This window comes from Carettochelys insculpta, chromosome 5 (assembly GCF_033958435.1).
Source record: "Carettochelys insculpta isolate YL-2023 chromosome 5, ASM3395843v1, whole genome shotgun sequence".
NCBI classification, from domain to species: Eukaryota; Metazoa; Chordata; order Testudines; family Carettochelyidae; genus Carettochelys; species Carettochelys insculpta.
The window spans coordinates 117,569,474-117,591,680 of record NC_134141.1 but is presented as its reverse complement, the minus strand read 5'-3'; the positions used below and the strand labels follow the sequence as shown (position 1 = coordinate 117,591,680).

At 43.0% G+C, this 22,207-nt stretch overlaps 1 protein-coding gene across 11 annotated transcripts in view; it reads right to left on the bottom strand.

Moving 5' to 3' along the window:
- EPG5 (ectopic P-granules 5 autophagy tethering factor) overlaps positions 1-22,207 on the bottom strand; it is a 98,375-nt gene that overhangs the window by 35,779 nt on the left and 40,389 nt on the right. For all 11 annotated transcript variants that reach the window (XR_012645813.1, XR_012645814.1, XR_012645815.1 and 8 more), the window contains 10 exons: positions 21,822-21,945; positions 20,758-20,902; positions 13,232-13,403; positions 10,058-10,220; positions 9,211-9,353; positions 5,629-5,785; positions 3,723-3,917; positions 2,257-2,470; positions 1,128-1,282; positions 771-978 (listed from right to left, as the gene is read on the bottom strand). Coding sequence is in view for 7 of the 11 variants with exons in the window: in XM_074995828.1 (XP_074851929.1) it covers positions 771-978; positions 1,128-1,282; positions 2,257-2,470; positions 3,723-3,917; positions 5,629-5,785; positions 9,211-9,353; positions 10,058-10,220; positions 13,232-13,403; positions 20,758-20,902; positions 21,822-21,945 (1,676 nt within the window). In the remaining 4 variants the exon portion in view is untranslated. The remainder of the gene's footprint in view (positions 1-770; positions 979-1,127; positions 1,283-2,256; positions 2,471-3,722; positions 3,918-5,628; positions 5,786-9,210; positions 9,354-10,057; positions 10,221-13,231; positions 13,404-20,757; positions 20,903-21,821; positions 21,946-22,207) is intronic.

Below are 22,207 nucleotides of genomic sequence, written 5' to 3'. Positions count from 1 at the left end.
TTAACCTCTTCCTCCAAAAAAGCCACAAACCAAACTAAATCCATTTTGTATGAGCAAATGAAGTCTGGAAAAAAATTAATAAGTACTTTACCTTTTGCAATGACTTCATAAACATTACCTCATCAGATCTCACAACCCCTGCCAGGTAAATATAATACTATTTTTATAGACAAACTGAATCAAAAGGAGTGAAGAAACTTGCCTAAAGGCAAAAAGGGGCTCTGTCAGAACTGAGGAGTCTGGTTCCTGTGTTCAGACCCCAACAGCACACGCCTCTCTCTGAAAACAGTGGAAACAGCACATCTGCACCTGAAGAGAACACGGGGTCTGGGAACACAGTTCACACAGCAGATCTAGATTTTTCCCGTCAACTTTAATAGCAAGGTACAGATGTTATACCGCATCCCTGCAACATGAAGCACTGAAGATGAAATGTTTCCACACTATCTTGCCTTATTTTTTTAGTGCCACATACAGATCAGCCTGAATTCCTGAGCTCTGGGTAAGTGCAGACTGATTTTGTTTGCTGGGCAGACAGACCGTCGCTCCAGATAATGCTTCTCACAAAGAATCTTGGCTTTGGGGTGCTCCTAGACTCCTCAGGAGCTAAGCTAAATTGTTCCACATTTCATAAGCCACAGCTAAGATCTTCACAAGGCTCTGCCTCTACTATATTTACAGATGCAAACGTCTGCAGTGGAGGATATTAAATCACTGCATTGTAGAAAGCCATGTTTTCTCTTTAAATCATTTGCTTTTATGCACATTACCTGCTAGAACCCTGATGCTGCCTGCTGGTTCCTGCACTAACCCAACCACCTCAGAATCAATAAGCCGTTTCACAAGGTACTCCAGCAATGTCTTCACTTCAGTCATGTAAGGGCTCCACTTTGAGAACAGGCCAAAGCTCCTGAAATCCATCGAAGCTAAGCGCAGCTTGCAGAAGGACTTGGAAAGCCATTCTATTGTCTCTGTGACCTGCAGAGAAGTGAAAGCTCAAATCAATCAAGGAGGAGATAAATTCAGGGGAAGAAAGTGGTACGGCACTATGCCGCTGTTCAGTGATGCACACTGATTTCAGCTGAAAATTACAGTAAACGCCAGAGACCAGCCAGAAAGCTTCCCACCTGTTCTGCAGACAGAAGGATTTTTGCAGAGCTCTGTGGTACGGTACTTTTAGTGGACTCGCCCTTGCCCCTTTGTTCAGTTTCAGAGGAACAGCAGCCCAACATTTTTAGCAATGCCTTCCAGCACTCAGGGCTAAGCAGCTGCTCTGAAGAACCTTAGGACAAGGAGAAAGGGGGTTGCGTTTTTTATCCAGGAAAGGTACATGAAAATCATAATGGTAACTTCACTTTCTCTGTCCTACTATTAGCCAGAGGAGCCTATTATTAGATGGCATGCACCTGACAAAGTGGATCTGCCCATGAAAGCTTATGCTCCAATAAACCTGTTAGTCTATAGGGTGACTTCTCATTGTTTCTGCAGGTAGAGACTAACACAGCTACCTATTATCAGACTGACACTTACAGCAAGTGACAAAACTGTGTGAGAGATGGTTGTTTGAACTGCAGGATTTTAAAGCCATTCCCCATATGTGGGTGGGTGTTTTAATTTTCAGATTTAGTGATTATGTTTATTACAGTTTGCAGGGCCTCAACTAAGTTCAGGACCCCACTGCAGTGGGCACCCTATGATGCCTCAAAGAGTTTATAATCTAATAAACAAGAAAATGGGGGAAAGAAAAGCAGCTTTGTCACCCATTGTACAGGTGCAGAACTGAGGAACAGCAAGATTAAGAAATTTCGCAGAGTTACACTGGATGTATATTGCAGAGGTGAGACTCAAACCCAGAGTTCTAGAATTCCAGTGTTTTAACTGCAACACCAAAGGTGCCTCAAAACATGCTGCAACACAACTGATGGCAGATTGGTTCAGTCTTATGAGACGTTTCAGCTTTGCCGGCAAGAGAAAGCAATGCTCTGCAGCACCACGGACTGAGAATCTATCACCCCAAATCTGTGGATCTTCATGCAAAGGAGAATGGAACCTTTTTGTACAGCTAAAATTCAATGAGCAGAATAATATATACACAAACTGGCATTTACTAAACTGTGGAAAATATCAAAATCATGTTGCATTTGTGGTAGTTTAGTTGCAATCCCTCTCCCTACCCCAGCCCACATTTGAGCAGTGTAACTACTGAAGCCGCCAGTACAGTTCAGTGTGCCAGTTACCTTAGACTTGCATACTCACTTTGCATGAGCAGTCTGAGGAAGTCACTGTAATGGTCAGGGAACTGGTACTGGAGGAGATATGTCCAGTGCTTGCAGAAGATATTAAATGGCATCAAAATGTCTTCTTCAGGCTCCAGACCACACGCACTGAGCGCAAGGTGAATGGATTCCAGAAGCCGGGTACGTTCAGCTAGAGGAGGCTTAGTGAGGTTTAGCCATTGTAGGAGGTCAAACTGAAAAAAGAGACAGTATTTCAGGAAGCACAATTAAAAATACAGTTAATTGAAGAGTTAAATTTCAGGGAAAAAAAAGGATTTGCTGGGACAGAAAAAGGATATTTTTGTTTCAAGAAAGGTCAGGGAAAGCTCTTTTCATCCAGGCCTGTGTTCCTGGTGGTCAAAAAACAAACTCCCTAAGGCTACATGACACACCAGTGCCTGATCTTTAGGGTGATCATACATCCCATACTGGGCCGGACAGTCCTGTATCTGGGATGCCAAAAAGGTGTCCTGACTTTTTTTTTTTTTTTTTTTAAGGGACTCGTCCTGTATTTGCCCTCCCCTCAGCCTTGGGGAAGCGGGCTGAGTGTGGGCAGCTGCTGCTTCCCCACGGCTCCCAGGAAGGCTGGCAGCTGCAGCTTCCCCAGGGCTCCAGGGGATCGCCAACGGCTGTGGCTTCCCCGGGCTCCTGGGGAGCACCAGCAGCTGCCACCTCCTTCCCAGCTCCCTGGGGCTTGGAGGAGCTGCCTTTCCCCCATTATCTCCCTATCCTATACTTGGGACAGGGAGATATGGTCACCCTACCAATCTTGAGAATGAATAGTCCTGATTTGGGCTGTGATTCTGCAAGAGGCATCATCCCTTGGTGAGAGTTAATCAGGTACCTTGTTAAATTGAGGCTTTTAAAAGTACAAGCGGGGACAAGCTGGGATGACTGCCTGGTTTATAAATTGGAAAATGGAGACAGCATCTGTCTAAGCTCCAAGTTATCTGTTCAGGTCCAACCTAGTAGTGACTGAACATAATCTTCACCCAGCAGTTGCTTGGCTGCTTGCATGAAGTGCAAAGGGGCATTCAGCAGATTCCCAGAGGACATGTATCTGTGTCTCCAATACTGCTGTCCCAGTGGCACTGACTGGCTACCTTCCGAGACACCCAAGAGCCCAAACCTTCCACGGAGCCCAAACTCAGAAGTAAGACATGCTGAAAGGGAAGCACTGGAAAGCGTGTACTACTGCTGCACACGATGTGAGAGAGATGATCTTTCTTGTCACTTATGCCTTCACCTCCAGGCCCCAATTCAATTTAGCCACATTAAGAGCTGTGCTATACTACCAATATACTCCTATCGAGTAATTCATCACCGCTACTTTAACAAGTCAGATTTGTACTCATTTCTCTGTCAGTCTGAATTCATACTCTTCAGGAGAAGTCCTGAGACGCAACCCATTTAACACTACTTCGTGAGCATTCACGAGCACATTACCTTTGTCAGCAATGTGAAAACAACGTCACTGTTGTCATCACTCAGAAAGACCACAACTTTTTCATACAGATCTACAAATTCATCAGGAGAGGCAACTGGAGTGAAGTAGGGAGAGAGCAGATTACAGAGTCTTCGATTCTGTAGGATTGTTTGGAGGACTAATTTGCACTCAGACTTCGTCCCACTGATAAACACCTTAAAAGAGACACAGTGTAATTAAAGAATTCCTGAAGAATGTAGTTGCATTCTTTACAACAGGCCTTTTTTGTGAGGGAGAATTCAGTTGGATTAGGATTCTCCCAAAATACAGTCAATGTCTGTCCATTTAAATACAGCCCTTTGAATCTATCAAAACAAAAAAAGCAGTCAAGTAGCACTTTAAACACTAACAAAATAATTTATTAGGTGAGCTTCTGTGGGAAAGACCCACTTCTTCAGACCATAGCCATGTTCTGGTGCGGCTATGGTCTGAAGAAGTGGGTCTGTCCCACAAAAGCTCACCTAATAAATTATTTTGTTAGTGTTTAAAGTGCTACTTGACTGCTTTTTTGTTTTGATAGTATATAGACTAGCACGGCTTTCTCTCTGCTACTCTTCCCTTTAAGTCTATCTTTGAGTGCACATAAAAAGTATTCTTAAAATGCAACACAAACTGAACCAAGATTGTAAATGTACAGGTGCTGGGACTGTCTTATTTGTTCTGTTTGTCCAGGACCTAGACAACAGGATCCTGGACCATGATCAGGACTCCCAGGTTACACAAATAAACAAAAATTACAGAAATGCTGTCCGTGTTTCGTGGCTGCCTTTAGCAAAAGGCCATGTGTCCGCAAAAGGCCATGTGTCCACAAAAGTCTTACAACAAGGTCCAACAAGTCAAAAATTCTTTCTCAGGTGGGAAAACAGGAGCATAGCAATTCCTGATTCAAGAGCCCTTCCTCATTTTAAAGGTAGGCAGCAGGACTGTCAGCTGTCATGGGCCCTGGAGCAAGGTGGGAAGGGGACCTGGTTCCATGCCCACACAAGGGGCAGGGCCAAGAGCAAAAGGGGTGGGGCCACAACCAGCCAACCCTTAACAACACCCAGACTGCATCACTGGGCCCCCACCTTACAACCATGCACAGCAGCAGAGTGACTGAACTGCTCCAGCTCTTCAAAGGGTCCTGGAGCTCCAGCCACCACTACTGCCAAAGTAGCAGCAGCGGGAGCAGCTGGAGCTCCAGACCCTTTTGGAACACCAGGTCCCTATGCAACTGCCCCTTCTGTCAGAGGGCCTAATGCAGGAATAGTTAACAAGCACTCTTCAGCTAATCTTAAATGCAACAGTGGCACATACAGAAAGTGGAATGGGAACCCTAACTATGTGGGGCTTAATAAATCAAACACATGCCATGCTTTGCACCTGGATGTGCATAAACACCTAACATGTTCTCTGGAGCATGGGTATAACATGCTCCGTATTAACACTACTGAGCAGTAGGAATTGTTTTATGCCAGCAGTACCTTCTGAGTAGTGTTGTACAGAAAGCATATTGCAACAATTTAATCTGAAGGTGACAAAGGCACAGGAGAGGAACAGTCAATCAATGAACCAAAATGACTTTGTACGCATTGCAGTTACCGGGATTCAAATGACAAACTCAAGATCCAGGCTTCTCAACTACTTAACTCCATAATTTTCTTTTCACGTTGAGCCTGAGGCAGCTAAACGGGCATCTCAGAGTAACAGTCATCATGCCACTTAGATGTAACATTACTGAGGTATTTTGCAATGTGGTTGTTGGAGAATGAGTGGCACAGTTAGCTATGAATTCACAGACTTTTATTTTAGACCTCAGACATCAGAAGGCAAAGGGGATTAAATTGTGATGCATGCAGTATAAGAGTGCACAGAGCATAGACTTACTTGGCCTAGGATCTCGATGCAGGAGGTAAAGAATTGTCTTGTGGGGGGATGGCGCTGTGTTTCATCAGAGACAAAATCTATTACTGCAAAAAACAAACTAATTCCAACTTTCTGAATCCTAGATGTAGGCTGCATTTTATAAATATTTATTAAGGCTCTGCAAAAAAGAAAGAAAAAAAGAAAAGAAAACTGCTGGTAATGTAACAAAAACCACGTTTCTATGGCTGGTATGTATGTATTAAAGGAGGATTTTTTGGTTTAGGGGGATTTTTCACAAGTGGTTCTGCTTTGAAAAAATGGCTTCGGTATGTAGAATCCCAGATCTTGACAGATCTGCTATGTGATCAGTAAAAGTCACTTTACTTTCAAAAGATTTTACTGCCTTAAACTGACAAATGTGAGGTGCTCAAACTCTTTACCTTAACAAAGAGAAGTTTAAGGAATGATTTGACCACAATCTACACATACTTATAGGGGGAATACATTTGATAATAGGCTCTTCAATCTAGCACAGAAAAGAAGAAATGCAAGACAACAGATGCACATTCAGACTGGATGTAAGGTGTCAATTGCTAATTAACCACTGGAACAAATTTAGCCATGGTCATGGTGGCATCTCCATCATGGGTCACCTTCAAATCAAGATGGGACGTTTTTCTAGAAGATCTGCCCTAGGAATTATTTTAGGGAAATTCCATGGCCTGTGTTATAGGGGAAATCAGACTAGATGAATATACAGAGCCTTTCTTGCCTTGGAATCTATTCTTGTGTTTCTTCAACAGAATTGTTTACTGAGTTCCAATCAGTTACGCCTTGGCAAACACTTGGAAGTTAATGGTACCACACAAGTACCACAGCAAGCAATATGACAAGACAACAGTGCTGCACAAGTGTAAACTGAAGGATTTCTTTTGCCTGCAGAATGTATTACCTATGACAATCTGGAAGACGGAGACTAGAGTGAGTGTGCAGGGCTGAAAGTTAGGGAAAGCATCTTTTTATCCATAAAGTGTTAAGCACATATGTATATTTTATATGGAATCAGTGAGATATCAACATGCAACCACATTCTGACAGAAACTTTACAGAGGATTTAAATGCTGTAAAATTTTGCTGTGACCTGATATTTAGTACTCCCATTCATTGCCCAAATCAAGTGTTGCCATTTGATCTTTCAAATGAGTTACAAATCAATGGTTATACTGGTACAGAGCATAATAAATGAAAGCGCAACATGCAAAAATACTATTGGACCTCTTGTAGGGGTTGGATAATAAGATCCTACTACTGCTATAACTCTGCCATGGCTGGTCCCAAGCCCGGATGAGAAAGGAGGAGGGTTGGCTGTAGGACTAGCACCCCTACCCTGTAAAAAAGTCCCAGCTACAGAAACACTGACAACAGCTCAACAGATTGCACTCCTGGGAAAAAAAGGACCCTCATCCCGAGGGAGTATGATGTGCTATCATGAAAGCCAGAAGGAAACTACAATGTTCACCACCCTTTTATCAACCAGGAAAACCGTGATCATTGGAACATGGAACATCAGAACTATGCATGAAAACAGAAAAGACCACACAAATGGCTGCAGAAATGCAACGCTATAAGCTTGCGGTGCTTGGGCTCAGTGAGACCAGATGGCTACAGTCAGGATAAATAAGACTGCCAACAGAAGAGCTGCTACTGTACTCAAGGCAAGGAGATGACAATGCTCCACACACAGAAGGTGTTGCACTTATGTTAGCAAAACAAGCACAGAAGGCATTGATTGGCTAGGGAGCCCATGGACCAAGAATGGACCAAGTCTCGCTCAGAACTAAAAAGAAGATCAAAATGAACATCATTCAGTACTATGCACCACCAAATTATCACAATGAAGAAACAAAAGACAACTTCTTTGATAGACTGCAAGATGTACTTGACAACCTACATGGTGCAGAATAAACATTTTGATGGGAGACTTCAAAGTCAAAATTGGAGCAGACAACACCAGCTATGAAGAGGTGATGAGCCCTCATGGACTGGGAGAGATGAATGAAAATGGAATAAGGTTTGCAGATATATGTGCCATTAACAACCTTGTCACCAGAGGCAGTGTGTTCCTTCACAAAAGAATTCACAAAGCAACATGGTCTCTCCAGATCACATTACAGAAAACTAGATCGACCACCTGTGTATATCAAAAAAAATTCAGAAGATCATTGTATGATGTATGAGCGAAGACAGGAGCCAATGTAGCATCAGATCACCATCTATAGGTTTCCAAACTGAAACTGAAGCTCAAGAATATGCCAGAAACAGCAACCAGAAGACAGAGATACAACATCAGCCTCTTGAAAGATACAAAGATGCAGGAACAGTATCAACCTTCCTTGACCAACAAGTTCCAGGTTCTACAAGATCTGTATGATGAAGACACAGATCTACGCACTTGACGGCAACAAGTGAATGAAGTGAAGACCGGAGTCCAACAAGACCCATTTCTCTTTCTCCTGGTGATAGACTGGGTAACATAGATGACAACAGCAAGAAAAAGTAATGGGATCCAGTCGACACTGCGGACCCAGCTGGATAACTTGGACTCTGCCAATGATCTGGCATGTTTGTCCCACAGCCACCAACAGATGCAAGAGTAGACGTCACACCTTGCTGACATCTCAGCTACAGTTGGCTTCAACATCCACAGGGGAAAAACTAAGACCTTGAAAATCAACATCAGTAGCACGGAGACAGTTCTACCCGGTGGCAGGGAGCTGGAAGAAGTTGCCAATACCTGGGCAGCAGCATCGATGAAGAGGGGGGCACTGATGTTCATGTGAGACAGAGGATTGGGAAAACAAAACAGCCACTCTCCTCATGAAAAACATCTGGAATTCTAAGCTGATCAGAACTCAGACTAAGATCAGGTTATTCAACTCCAATGTCAAATCAGTCCTAGTGTATGGAGCAGAAACTTGGAGAACAACAAAGATGTCTGTCCAAAAAATCCAGACATTTATCAATAATTGCCTCCATAAAATTCTCTGGATCTACTGGCAAGACACCATCAACAACTGAGACCTGTGACAACTGACTCATACACTTCCGGCCGAAGAGGACATCAGGAAGAGAAGATGGCAATGGATTGGACATACCCTTAGAAAACCAACCACCAACATCACAAGACAAGCTTCAAGCTGGAACCCACAGGGAAAAAGGAAAAGAGGGTGTCCAAGAAACAGCTTGTGTAGAGACCTGAAGGCAGGCACTAAAAAGACGGGATGCATCTGGTCAGGACTGGATGTGATTGCCCAGGATCGGGGATGATGACGAACAGTCGTCAATGGCCTATGTGTCACGAGGCAGGAGTGGAAGAGGCTTACTACTACTACGGCTGTGAACAGACAGAAATATGGCTTTAGTTACTGTGGTAAAGGTCTGTGTTGTGAACCAGTAAGTCCAGGAGTTCAAATCCTTCTCATGACTTGTACTGGTAGGTATTACAAGAGCAAGAAACAGATTTTGTCTTTGCATTTGGCCGTAAAGAAAGCCGAATTTTCATTACAAAACACTACTACACTTTGCAGGCACTGCATTACTTACGTTATAAAGTTCTCCACATGTACAGCTGCTTCCACAGTGCTCAGAGAAGGTGGCTTTGTGGCTTCTGTTTGTAGTAGTTTTACTTCTTTACGCAAAGTGTGAAGCTGCTGGCTGATTGCTTCATTTTTATGCTTCCCTTCAAACTATGGAAGAGGGAGCCAACTAATTAAAATTTAAGAACGTTGACAAGACAATTTTTTTCTAAAAATCTCCCTCCATCATAAAACAACAGTAAAAAGAAACTGGAACCCAGTTATTCCCATCAACCCACACATCTGCACAGCGTCCCTCGCCAAAACCACTGAGCAACATTAAACACAAACAAACACCGCATAGGGAGAACTCTTCACTTTATACAAAGCCAAAGACCCAAAAGCATGGAACTAGAGCAGAGGTCCCAAGAGTGTGAGGTGTGCCCTCTTAATGTACAGAGAGGCATGACACGACCCCTCTCCCTCCCGCCTCCAGCTCTTCTCCAGTCCTGTACCCAGCCACGTCCTCAGATCCCAGCCCTGCTCCCGGCCTCAGCCCAGCTTCACCAACAGCCTCATGCTAGGCCCCAGCCTAAGGCCGAGGCTGGAGGTAAGGACTAGAGCAGAGCTGCAGTTCTGCTCCCAGCCTCGACCACTGACCAAGGCCTCGCTGCCAGCGGGGCCCTGTTCCCAGTCCTAGATTCATTCCCAGTTGAGGCCAGTGTCTCAGCCCTCTTACTCCTAGCTGTGTCTTTAGCCTCCCAATCCAGCTGTGGCCCCACTGGCTCCGGAGTGAGCAGACGGGCTGGGGCAGGAATGATCCTCAAAAAAACTGGGGACTGCTGAGCTAGAGGATGAGAAATTGGATCTCTAACCTGGACTGTCACAAGAGCAGGACCCTGACAGCTCTTATTTGAAGTACCCGGGCACTTCAGCTCGAGAGTAATCTGTTCTTCCCTGTTGATATAGAGTTTGGGCATCGTGTCCAACATTTCACTGTCAAGGGCAACCTGCTGGGTCTCCCGGAAAGCCGCAGTCCTGCAAAACATGAACAAGTAATTAGCAAAACCTTTAGCACAGAACTGCACATTGGAACCGTCAATAGCAAGAGACACCATGACACCAGGATGATGGGTTATACAAGGAAAAGGGTACCTAACTCTAGCTCTGGCAAGCAATTAATCCAAACTTCAGGCAGTACAGAAGTTTACTTAATGAACACAACAGATGTACATTTACCAAGCAGTAATTCATAACAACGGGAACAGTAACTTCATCAGGAGACTCACAAGCCATTCCAATATAGCACCTAAAAAAGATTCTCAGACAAGCCAACAGGACATTAATTAGGCCACATCCTGTACGTAGGTACAAATACTGTTTAAATACAAAGGCTGGATGGCTTGCTTAACACAGGGAAGCCCTCTGAAATTTCTGAAAAAAAAAAATTTGGGGATCTGTTCCGTACAAGCATTTTGACAAACCTTTTCTCAATGTTCATGTCAATTCTTTGAAAGGATTTAGAGAGTCCAATGACAGAAGGGAGCACTTTGATCCTCTAACCCAATTTCCTGTATAATACAGACCATGGAACTTCTCCCAAATAATTCCTACAGCAGATCTTTTTGAAAAACATCCAATCTCGATTTAAAATTTGTCAGTGAGGAGGAATTCCCCACAGCCTTTGTGAACTGTTCCAATGGTTTGTTACTTTCACTTAAAAAAATGATCTGATTTTCAGTCGAATTTGTCTAGCTACAACTTCCAACCACCGGAAAAATGTTATCTTTTTTCCTACTAGACTGAAGAGTCCATTATCAAATATTAATTCCCTATGGAGATATTTTCAGGCTAACCATCTCACCATTACTTCTCTCTCTGTTAATAGATCATGCTCTTTGAGTCTACCACTATAACATGTTTTCTACCCCTTTCATCTTTCAGACGGCTCTTCTCTGAATCTCCTCTGATTTATCAATATCCTTCTTTAATTAAGGACAGGACTAGTCACCGTATTCCAGCAGTTATGCCACCAGTGCCAAAAAACAAAAGATAAAGTAACTTCTCTACTCCTAGCCGAGATTCCCCTCTTTATGCATCTCAGGACTGCACTAGTTCTATTGAGCTCTCAGTGTGATTACATCCCCCATTGACTCCCAAATCTTTTCCAGAATCACTGCTTCCCAGGATAGAATACTGCTTTTCTGCAAGTATGACCCATGTTGTTTGTTTCCAAAACCTATACCTTTACACCTCACCATATTAGAAGGCATATTGTTTGTCGGGGCCCCCTTTACCAAGTGATCCAGATTGCTCTGCATCGGTGACTTGGCTTCTCCATTATTTACTTCTCATCCCAATTGCTTTGTCCTCCGCAAACATTTATCTGTGATTATTTTATATGTTCTTCCAGGACATTGATAAAAATGATAACCAGTACAGGTCCAAGAATCAGAAATGTATCTGATGAGGATGATTCCCCATTTAGAATTTTATTTTGAGACTTAGACAGTTTTTAAGCCATTTAATGTGCACTTTGTAATTCTACATCACGCTAGGTTTTTTTGTTCTAAATCAAAATGTTGTGTAGTACTAATCAAATGCCTTTAAGCACAGTTTTTCTAAACAATGACACTGTAATCTCATTTCCCCACCTCAAAAAAATCCATATTATCAAATTAGTTTGACAGGATCTATTTTCCATAAACCCATGTTGATTAGCAATTCCATTCTGGATTAACCAAGCCCCATATCACCCGCTTCCAATAATGCCCTGGACTAAAGCTGGACTGACAGGCCTATAATTGCCCCGGCCATCCTGTTAACCCTTTTTTACCAGTGATCAGGTCAGCCTTCTTCTGAATCTTCCTGCTGCTCTAAGACTTACTGAAAAATCAGCATAATGATCCAGCCAGCTCTGCAAATTATCTGGACCTGCTGTTTTTAAAATGTCTAACTTCAATAGCTTCTGTTTAATAGTCTCCATGAAAACTAATGGAATGAGAGAGCATTATCATCAAATGAGCAGAATGCATATGTTTTTTCCCCCAAATACAGAACAGAAATATTTATTAAATGTGTCTGCCTTCTCTTCACTACTACCAATAATTCTACTATATACATCTGTTAATGGACCAAAACCACTGTCAGGTATTTTGTTCCTAATAAAACTTTAAAAAATTCCTTACTGTTGAACTTAACTCTGCTAACCACAGCATTCTTTCTGCAGTCCCTTTGTCACAGAGTTCTCTTAGTTGTCCTTTGCTTCCCATATCAATTGTCTACAATTACTAGCTTTTGATTTATATTCATTACTATCAACCTCCCATTTATTCTCTTATGTTTTTCATTATTTTTTACTTCCTTCATTTCACTTCTAAACCAAGATTTTCCAATTATTGTTCAGAATTTTTTTGATTATTCTTAGCTGATTAAGCTCGATAGTTTAGTCAACTTTGTGAAATTTACACTATTAAACGAATAAGTATATATAAATGGCCTGGACTTTATTCTACTTACACATTACATATGTGATCAAGTCAATATTGTTTCAGAATGACTAAAACAATTAACATTTTGTAAACTACTCATTTATCATTTTTTTAAGTCTATGTTCTTCAACTACACTTTGCTATGAGAATGGGAACAGCATGGTCTGCAGAAAAGCACTGTTTGAAGTTAACCAGCACTTGAAGTCAGATTTTCCTCTGGTAGGCTCAATTGCAAGAAATGGTCACAGTAGGAAGACTTGTGTAAAATGTTCATTAAGTACTCACCTAAAATGAGCTAGAGTAGAAATAGTTTATATTTTCATTAGAATGAGGTGAATGTTCCAGGGAACAGAAGAATTCCTACTAGTTAGTTCTTGTCCTGAATTAGTTATAATCAATTAAATAATCATGCACTCTACCAGAAAAACACTCTAAGTCAGTAATAAGTGAATCAAGTTGTGTTATTTCTGATCATGCTAACAATACAGATAAGAAAGCTGATTCAGAAGTCATCAGAACATACCAGCACAGCAGGAAAAAAACATAGCGATGTCTTACTTGGCATGTTGCTGTAAGTTGTTAAGGTCCATGCGCACAAGCTGTGTTGCTTCTTTCTGACTTACTAGACTGGCAGAGGAAATAACAGGCACAGGAGGTTTCAATGGTTGAAGGGGAAGAGGGGGTTTGGGTGCATCATACTTCTTCAAATTACTCATTATTCTCTCCTTGGCTGGAAAGGAAAGCAGGGTCATTTCTTGTCACTCAAAGAACAACATTTAGTATACAATCTGACCATAAAAATAATTATATTAGTACTGGTTGTGACCAGCCCAGATCAAAAGTGTAGGCCAAGTCACTTGTGTGTGAACAGCAAAGCAATGTTAAGTGGGCTGGGAAGCACAGATCAATTCACTTGTTAGAACTGAAGTAAGGGAGGTGTTGTCACATTTCATTTATATGGCATCTGCCCCTGGTAATTACATTTATGGTACATTTACCTCTTGGTTGCTACTGCCTTACATTATGAATATCCCTGTACTTAGTTAATCCTAGATCAAAAGTATGTTTTAGTGCCAAGCTGAGATATTTGATACGTAATGGTAGTCCATCGATCCGATGATGACAAATCTGTGCAGATCATCTGTTATTGGTCTCATACTGTGCCCTCTGGTGACTGTATAAGCCAATTCTAGAGGTGCACATTTTGCCACAGGTGGTGCATGGGAAGTTTGCAATCTGTAGGTTGTGCATTGCTGATGCTCTGTGATGTCGTTCGCGTGCCTCTTGTAGACGCCGGCAGCGGTCTTCCTCAAAGGCAATGCAGGTATTTCTGACTGTTGCACGCCACTGTGTTCTGTCACTGGCGGCGTCCTCAAGGTCCCTAGGTTTGATACTGCTGTACTGCAGATTGGCTTTGATGGTATCCTTGTACCGTTTCTGTGGACGACATATACGCCAGATGCCTGGGAGAGTTCACCATAAAGAAGCTGGCGAGGGATTCTGTTGGCATCCATGCGGCTGACGTGACCGGTCCAACGTAGTTGTGACTTCATAATCATAATTTCGATGCTTGTCATCTGTGCTCTCTCGAGGACCTCAAGATTAGGCACTTTGTCTTGCCAGCAGATCTTCATGATGCTATGGAGGCAGCGCATGTGGAATGCTTCGAGCTGCTTGATGTGACACCTATATAGTGTCCATGTTTCGCACCCGTACAAAAGAGATGAGAGAACAACAGCTCTGTACACAAGCAGTTTTGTTGGCATCCGGATGTTATGATGGTTTAGAACTTTGACACGCAGACAGCCAAGTGCCTGGCTCGCTTTGAATATTTGCGCATTGATCTCATTATCCACTGATCCATCACTGGATATGACACTAACCAGGTATTTAAAGCTCTCCACTACTTTAAGCTGAGTGCTGTCAATGGAGATAGTCGGGACAGGAGCATTTGATCCAGGTGCAGGTTGATGGAGAACTTCTGTCTTTCCGAGGCTGATAGTCCGAAACGTTGCGAGGCCTCAGCAAACTTGTTGACAATGTGCTGAAGATAGTTTTTGGTGTGAGCCATAAAGGCACAGTCGTCGGCAAAGAGTGCCTCAGAAAGGAGTTTTTGCACTGTCTTAATCTTTGCATTCAGGCGACAGAGGTCAAAAGTGAACCATCATGCCAGTATTTCAAGTATATACCTCGGTCCAGATCTTTCACTGCATGGTTAAGGATGCATGCAAAGAACAGGTTAAATAAAACAGGAGCGAGAACACATCCTCATTTCATGCCGTTGGTGATGTTGAAGGGGGCTGATGTGGCTCCATCAGACAGCACTTCTGTCATGTCATCATGGAAAAGGTGTATAATTTGGACAAATTTTCTTGGGCAGCCAAGTCGTATCAGAATGGTCCAAAGGGCTTCCCTGGTGATGGTATCAAACGCTTTTGTCAGATCTATGAAGACAGCATACAGGTGCATGTTCTGTTCAATGCACTTCTCTTGTATTTGTCTGACAGCAAACACCAGATAGGCTGTGCTCTGGCCAGGTCGAAAACTGCACTGACTTTCAGGTAGATTTGCCTCGGAAACACTGGTTATTAGGTGGTTCAAGATGATGCGGGAGATGATCTTCCCTCCAACGGAGAGGAGGAATATGCCTTTGTAGTTTCCACATTCTGCTTTGCTGCCTTTATTCTTGAAAAGGGAGACAATAATAGCATCGCGGAGGTCCTGTGGTATGTTTTCATCCTCCCAGATGCTGATGATCACGCTATGGAACACTGCTAGTGCTGCTGGACTTGCCGCATTATCTCTCTCTGCTGGTATCCCATCTTTTCCAGGAGCTTTTCCTGAACTTATCTGGCTAACAGCTTTCTTAATCTCATCTATAGTGGGCAAAAAGTCAAGATCTGTCAGGACGGGTTGTTGTGGAATTTCATTGAGGACTTTATTATTCACAGTCGATGGTCTGTTAAGGAGGTTGCTAAAGTGTTCTCGCCATCTTTTGTTCATGCCCTCTTTGTCTTTGACCAGCGTTGTGTTGTCTGATGAGAGCAATGGGGTAGTCCTTGGTTTAGAAGGTCCATAGACAGTCTCAATAGCGCTAAAGAACATCTTTGAGTTGTGGGTCTCAGCATAGTGCTCAATTTCTTTGGCTTTGCTCTCCCACCAGCTGTCTTGTATCTGACGGAGGTCTTCCTGTGTTTTGCTCTGAAGGTGCTTGAAATGGTCCCATTTGGAGGCTGAGGAGGCGTCATTCTGCCATTCAATAAAGGCTTTTCTCTTTACTTCCAGTGCTGAACATATTTCTTCTTGGTTCTCATCGAAGCAATCCTGATGTATTCTTTTCTTTGGTCCAAGCGATGTTATTGCTGTGTCAGTCACTATCTGCTTGAACTGATCCCACTTTTCGGTTACAGTACCGATCAGTTGACCGTGGGATGTTAATTTGTCATACAGACTCTTCTGAAAATTGTTGAAACCTTGGGCATCCTTCAGTTTGGCTATGTTAAAAGCAGGTCGCACATGCTTAAGGCAGTTGTGCCGAGAGGGAGCAACGTAAAGTTGAAGAGACATCCAGACTAATCTACGATCTGTCCAGAACTCTGCGCCTCGCATTACTCTGGTGATCAGTACGTCTCGGATGTCTCGCCTTCTGACAATGGCATAATCTATCAGATGCCACTGTTTAGACCTAGGGTGCATCCACGTCGTTTTGTATTTATCTGCTTGTCAGAACACAGTGTTGGTAATAATCAGGTCATTTTCAGAACAAAGGCTCAAAAGAAGTAGTCCATTGTTGTTCATTTTGCCTACACCATGTGGCCCGGTTACTCCTTTCCAGTTCTCGTTGTCAGCCCCAACTCCGGCACTGAACTCTCCAAGTAGGAGTTGTTTGTCTGTTGCAGGCGTGGCCTTGATCAGTCTGTCGAGATCTTCATAGAATTGTTCCTTTGAGTTGTCAGGGCACGTTAGAGTGGGTGTATGTGCACTGATGATGGTGGCATGATGTTTGGTATTTAGTGGGAAGCGTAGTTTCAGCAGTCTTTCACTGATACCCACTGGAAGGTCTGGGAGTTGATGCATTAATGAAGTTTTTATTCCCAGACCGACTCCATGTATTCTATCCTCTGCCTCAGTCCTACCCTTCCAGAAGAAGGTATAACCACTTCCTGGTTCACTCAAGAAACCTTCCCCAGCCAGTCTTGTTTCACTTAATGCTGCTATATCAATGTTATAGAGGGCTAGTTCACGAGCACTGAGAGTTGTCCTTCTCTCAGGTCTTGCAACAGCTTCTTGATCCATGAGAGTACGAACATTACATACACCAATGGTAAGTTTTCTCAAAATTTGATATGTAAATGTCATGTAAACTAACGAAAGATTGCTTAGACTGCTGTAATTAAATGTACCATATACATCTCTGTATCTGGACTGCCATCAAACATGATTGGAAAGTAGAAACTATAAATGAAGAATCTTGTGAACTTCAAACTGTGAGTCACTGAACACAACAATGAGAAATCCACAGACCCAGTGTGCAGTTTGTCAGCAAAGGAAAAGCCAGTGCTGGGATGGAGACACTGACCAGATATTTTTCTGGGGAAACCAGCTACAACAACAGATCTGGGAGAATAATCCTGGATCTCTGAACTGTTCTGGATCTAACAAGGTGGAATACTGAACAAGTGGTCAGAGATCCTCCAGTTTACCCTGGGTGACCTTGAAAAGACTTTTGGAAAACTAGAAGATTACTAAATCCTTCCTATTGTTTTGGACTTACAAACTTGGACACGTGCTTTTACTGCTTTGACCTCTCTAGCTCTCACTTTGTCTTAGTTAATAAAACTTTAGTTAGTTTAGTAGACCAAACTAGTGTTGTTTCTGGTGTGAAATCATGAGTATCCACTGACCTGGAGTATCTGACCAATCCTCTGGAATTAGACTCTCAAAGCTACCAACACCCTAGGAATGGAAGTTGTTCATAAAATCTGAACAAAATGTTATGGTTCTTCTTTCAAAAGTTCACAACTGAACACTGACTTGTTACAGCTTTGAAACTTTGTTAATGCAAAGAAAAAATATGCTTCCCTCCCTTTTTTACAGTAATTTACATTTAATACATATTTTGGTTTTTGTGCCTGTTGCTTCCTGATTGCACATTTCTGGTTCTGAATGAGGTGCGGTTGACAGGTCAGTTCGTAACTCTGGTGTTTGTAACTCAGAGGTTGCACTGTAATAACCTCCCAGCACGTTTAGTTTGTCAGGGTGGCAAGATGCATACAGAGGAAACTGTGACTCCAAGGTAAGACTAATAGGGTAATCCAGGATGCACGTTACCAGCTTGGTGAAATCTAAATTATAGACTAACTAGAGGATTTACCCAGTGTTGCTCAGGTCCTTGTGGGAGTTCAGGGTAGGGAGTCTGGTGTTCTGGAAAAACTCAGGACAGGGGGTGAGGGGAGCATGAGTCAGGTCATGGGGTGGAGGGCTCAAAGATCTGCAGGAGCTCACCAGGCACACCCACAATGGTGAGGACAGTGCTTCTCCAGTACTGATGGCCTCCAAGGGCCACATGCTCTGGTGGCAGCAGCTCCCCGTAACTGCCCTTGAAGGTAGGGGACGTGCTACCCAGGTGGCTGATGGCTCTCTGGGGTGGCAGGGGCCATGCTGGCTGGCTGGAGGCAGCTGCTCCTCGGGGCTAGCAGAAAAGGCAGAGGGCTACGCTACCCACCCAGGCTCCCACCACGTTGTCTGATGCTGGGGCCAAGGGCAGGAGGGGAAAGCGGATTGGGTTGCTGCTGTGGGGCATGGGGGGGGGTGGGTCGCACAGGGGGGAGGGGAGTTAACCATGGCCAGTACCATCATCGGAACCGTAGCCCGGGGTGGTGGCCAGCAATGCCTAATTGTAATTTACTTCACATAAGGAATATACATTAAATGAACACTGAAAACTGAACACAGTTGAGTACTCATGAGTTAGCAAAAGTCAGAATTGAGGTTGCTTGTGCAATCTTAACTCGGCCTTCTTGGATGCATTATAATATAATCTTTAATTATCTGATCCCATGCCATTTTCTCCCCAAGACCTCTGCCTCACTAAATTGCACAAAATGGATGATTCTCTATTAAATATTCTTTTCTCCCCCTCATTGTTCAGTGTACAGCTTTAGTCCTTTGTTACGGCACACTACTCAAGCCCTGCTCTGAAGGCAGAGTTGCTTCCTTAAGGGCTTTTCTACGGTGCTCATCACTAAAGTGTAGGAGTGCTTGACAAACAACGTCCTTATTGTCACAACACTGAGATGAGGGGTATTTTGTCTCCATTTTACAAAACAGCAATCTGAAGTAGAGCAGTTAGGGTGCCCAATTCAAGATACCCATGACCTGATTGTTCAGAGTACTTAGCAATATACAGCACTGGACACTTTCAGGGCACAACAACATTTGACTTCAGGTTCAGCTCTGATTTAATTGACATGACTGGCATGGTATGCAAGCTCTTGGCAGAAGCAGAGATAGAATACAATTCTTTGGGCAAAACTGTCAGCCACCTTTATCACGAGCCCATTGTGAGAGACAGGAGTTCTACTTGGGGAACAGGAGCATTTCAAAGACTAGCATACTGCGGTGTCTGGCAGAGAGAACCACAGATTTACAATGACCACTTGAGAATTACAGACCAGTCAACTCAATAGCTTTTATTGATAGGGTAACGCATTTTGTGGATAAGGGGGAAGTGGTAGATATGGTATGTCTTGACTTTAATAAGGCTTCTGATACTGTCTCACATGATCTTCTCAAACAAACTAGGGAAATATAACCTAGATGGAGCCACTGTAAGGCGGGTGCATAACTGGCTGGAAAACCATTCCCAGAGAGTAGTTAAGAGTGGTTCAGAGTTAAGTTTATAATGTGGCCAAATTTTGGAGGGTTTTCACAGGGACAGCCAAAGGCACATCCATCATTCAAAGGCCACTCCCTCCAAATTTCAAATCCCTGCTGCAAAACACAAGGACATTTCAGCTTCTCTAAGAAAAGATTGCCAACATTTTTTAACATGCTCAATGCAAGTTATTTTTCACTAGCCTTATTCTCAGAAATACCTGAAAACATTTTGGCAGAAATTTTCCAATTTCCCAAACCAGTTCACCTAGAGGCAGACATCCAGCACAAAAAATTTCAATCCACATAGTTAAAGTGTGGCAAAGTTACATATAACCAGAATCCTACAATGAAAAATATCAGGAAACCATAATAATTGGCAGGGATACCATCTTCACCTACAATATTTTAGGTGCCTCTACTTAAGGAAAATGATAAAGAGACAAAACATCCATGTATGTAAATTCCACTACATGGGAGCTGCTGTTTGGTTTAAGACTTCTGAATAATCAAACTACTTATTTAGGGGGCCTAGATGAGGATTTAGTAGCCACCTAATTTCTGAAAGTCTTCACCAATAACTGCACAACAACAACATCATCCGATTGGAGCAATGGGCAACCTAGGCTAGTAAGCAGGACACACGAGTGGCCCACCTTCATCTCAGTGGGATGCAATGACAGTGAGGTGGTCTCCCAGGATAGGGTAATTTTGCTAATTGTGCTTGTTTTTCCAGAATTTACAGGGTGTGCCAAGTGAACTACAGCAGTACTTTGCTTGGCTCCAGAGTGTGTGCCTGGTTTTCACAGTCAGTGTGGTGTGCCATCAGCACACACCTCACTTCACATGCCCTGGCTTTACGTGCATATCACATTAGTAATACTGGTAGAAAAAACACTACATGGATGGAAACCAGCAGAATCTGGTCACCCTGTGCAGGGGCAAAAGTAACCAAAATGTCACATAGGCCACACGTAGAACTTTGATTAGCTGCATGTGGCCCGGGCTGCAGGTTGCCCAACACTGTCTCATTGCAAGCCAAAGTACTTCAATAAGGAATGTACAAATTTTATTAATCCACTTGTTATGACAGACACCAGGGTATTCCCAAAGCACCCAAATGGTAAAATGAACTTCTTTCACAACAGCCCTAAATGTACTCTTATTGAATCTATGACAGCTTGACTGACGATGTGTTTGTGGCTTACCTGACAAAGGGTTAGTGAGATCTGTCTTCACTGATGGAGTACTAGGCGTTGCATGGGATTCAAGTTTGACTTGGAGCCAAAGATTAAGAGCCTCCTGAAATTCATGCTGTATGCGTTCAATATTGACGTACTCCATCCACAAATCCTAGGGCATGAGAGAAGGCATACATTATTACAGGGCACTTTGCAAAGCTGAGAAGGTACTTTACACAGTGCACCCATCTTCACGTACATTACTAGAAAGACTGTACAAAAACTGACCAGAAGCCAGGCCCAATATTTTAAAGAAAAGCTTTCCCAGAAAAACAAGAAAAGCTGGAAAAAAACAGCAGTTAGAGGGATAAAGGAATCTTCAGACACAGCCACTGACAGGCACTCATGACCATCATGGAAGGTATCTAATGGATAGTCTCCAGGAGGAACGTCTGTAAAAGACACTTTCAAGGGTTTGCCTTATGAAAAAGGCATCAACAAATAACAACATGAAAGATCTGACACACATAGGCCCCAAGTAATGCACACTTGCCTCATTCATTTTTGCTTATTCAGGAAATAATACATAATATTTCAGTGAGAGCAGGTTTCAGACTCAAGTATCTTATCTGTTGTCGAAAATCCTGTTCTGCACTGTTCTCAGAGCCATTTGGAAAAGCACAGATAGGTACAGAATAAGAGTTATGTTCTTGTTGCTGCATGCAAGGACTCTGGGAATGAGCTCTTGTCCACAAGGAAAAGGAGGCTGTTTCGGGTCAGCGTAGCGCCATGTGTCCAATATGCTAGCCACATGTGGCTGGTTGAGTGTGGTTAGGTAGTCTGAACAGTATATACATTTTCAGAATCATGTGGCTAGTTCAGACCTGACTGGCCATCACAGGCATACAGGATTCTAGGTAAAAGCCCCCTAAGTGCTATACCGCCACAGCTTGAAGAATGGTCAGTACTGCAGACTAGCACGGTACAAGACTTTTCACAATTTAAAAAGTTACTTAGCATCTCTGTTAACATTTTGGAGCACAAATCAATCGAGTCCTGCTGTGCCAGTGTTGCTGAAGTCTCTGTTTTACCTGCTGATTTTGCATGATCTTAGCAAGTCTGTACACATCATATTGCTTCGGTAAAGACGGAATGTAGGCATCTCCTTTCTGAAAGCTTTCTTCTTCCAGCCACAGAATAAACACATTAAAAAGCCTAAAAACAAAAAATGAGAGGAGGGAAGACTTTTGTGAGTGTGTGGGTTTTTTCCCTTGATGGTACATGAACAGAATGCATATACACAGCAACACGTGATGACCACTATTCTGACCAACAATACATACTGAAATGGGAATCTCCGGAGCAAAAAACAGTGAGGCTTTTCAACTTGAGCTAAAGAACTAGGCTCAGTAATTAGGATATGAAACCAGCTAATACCCTTTACACATTTAACACAAAGGGGCACACATTACACACA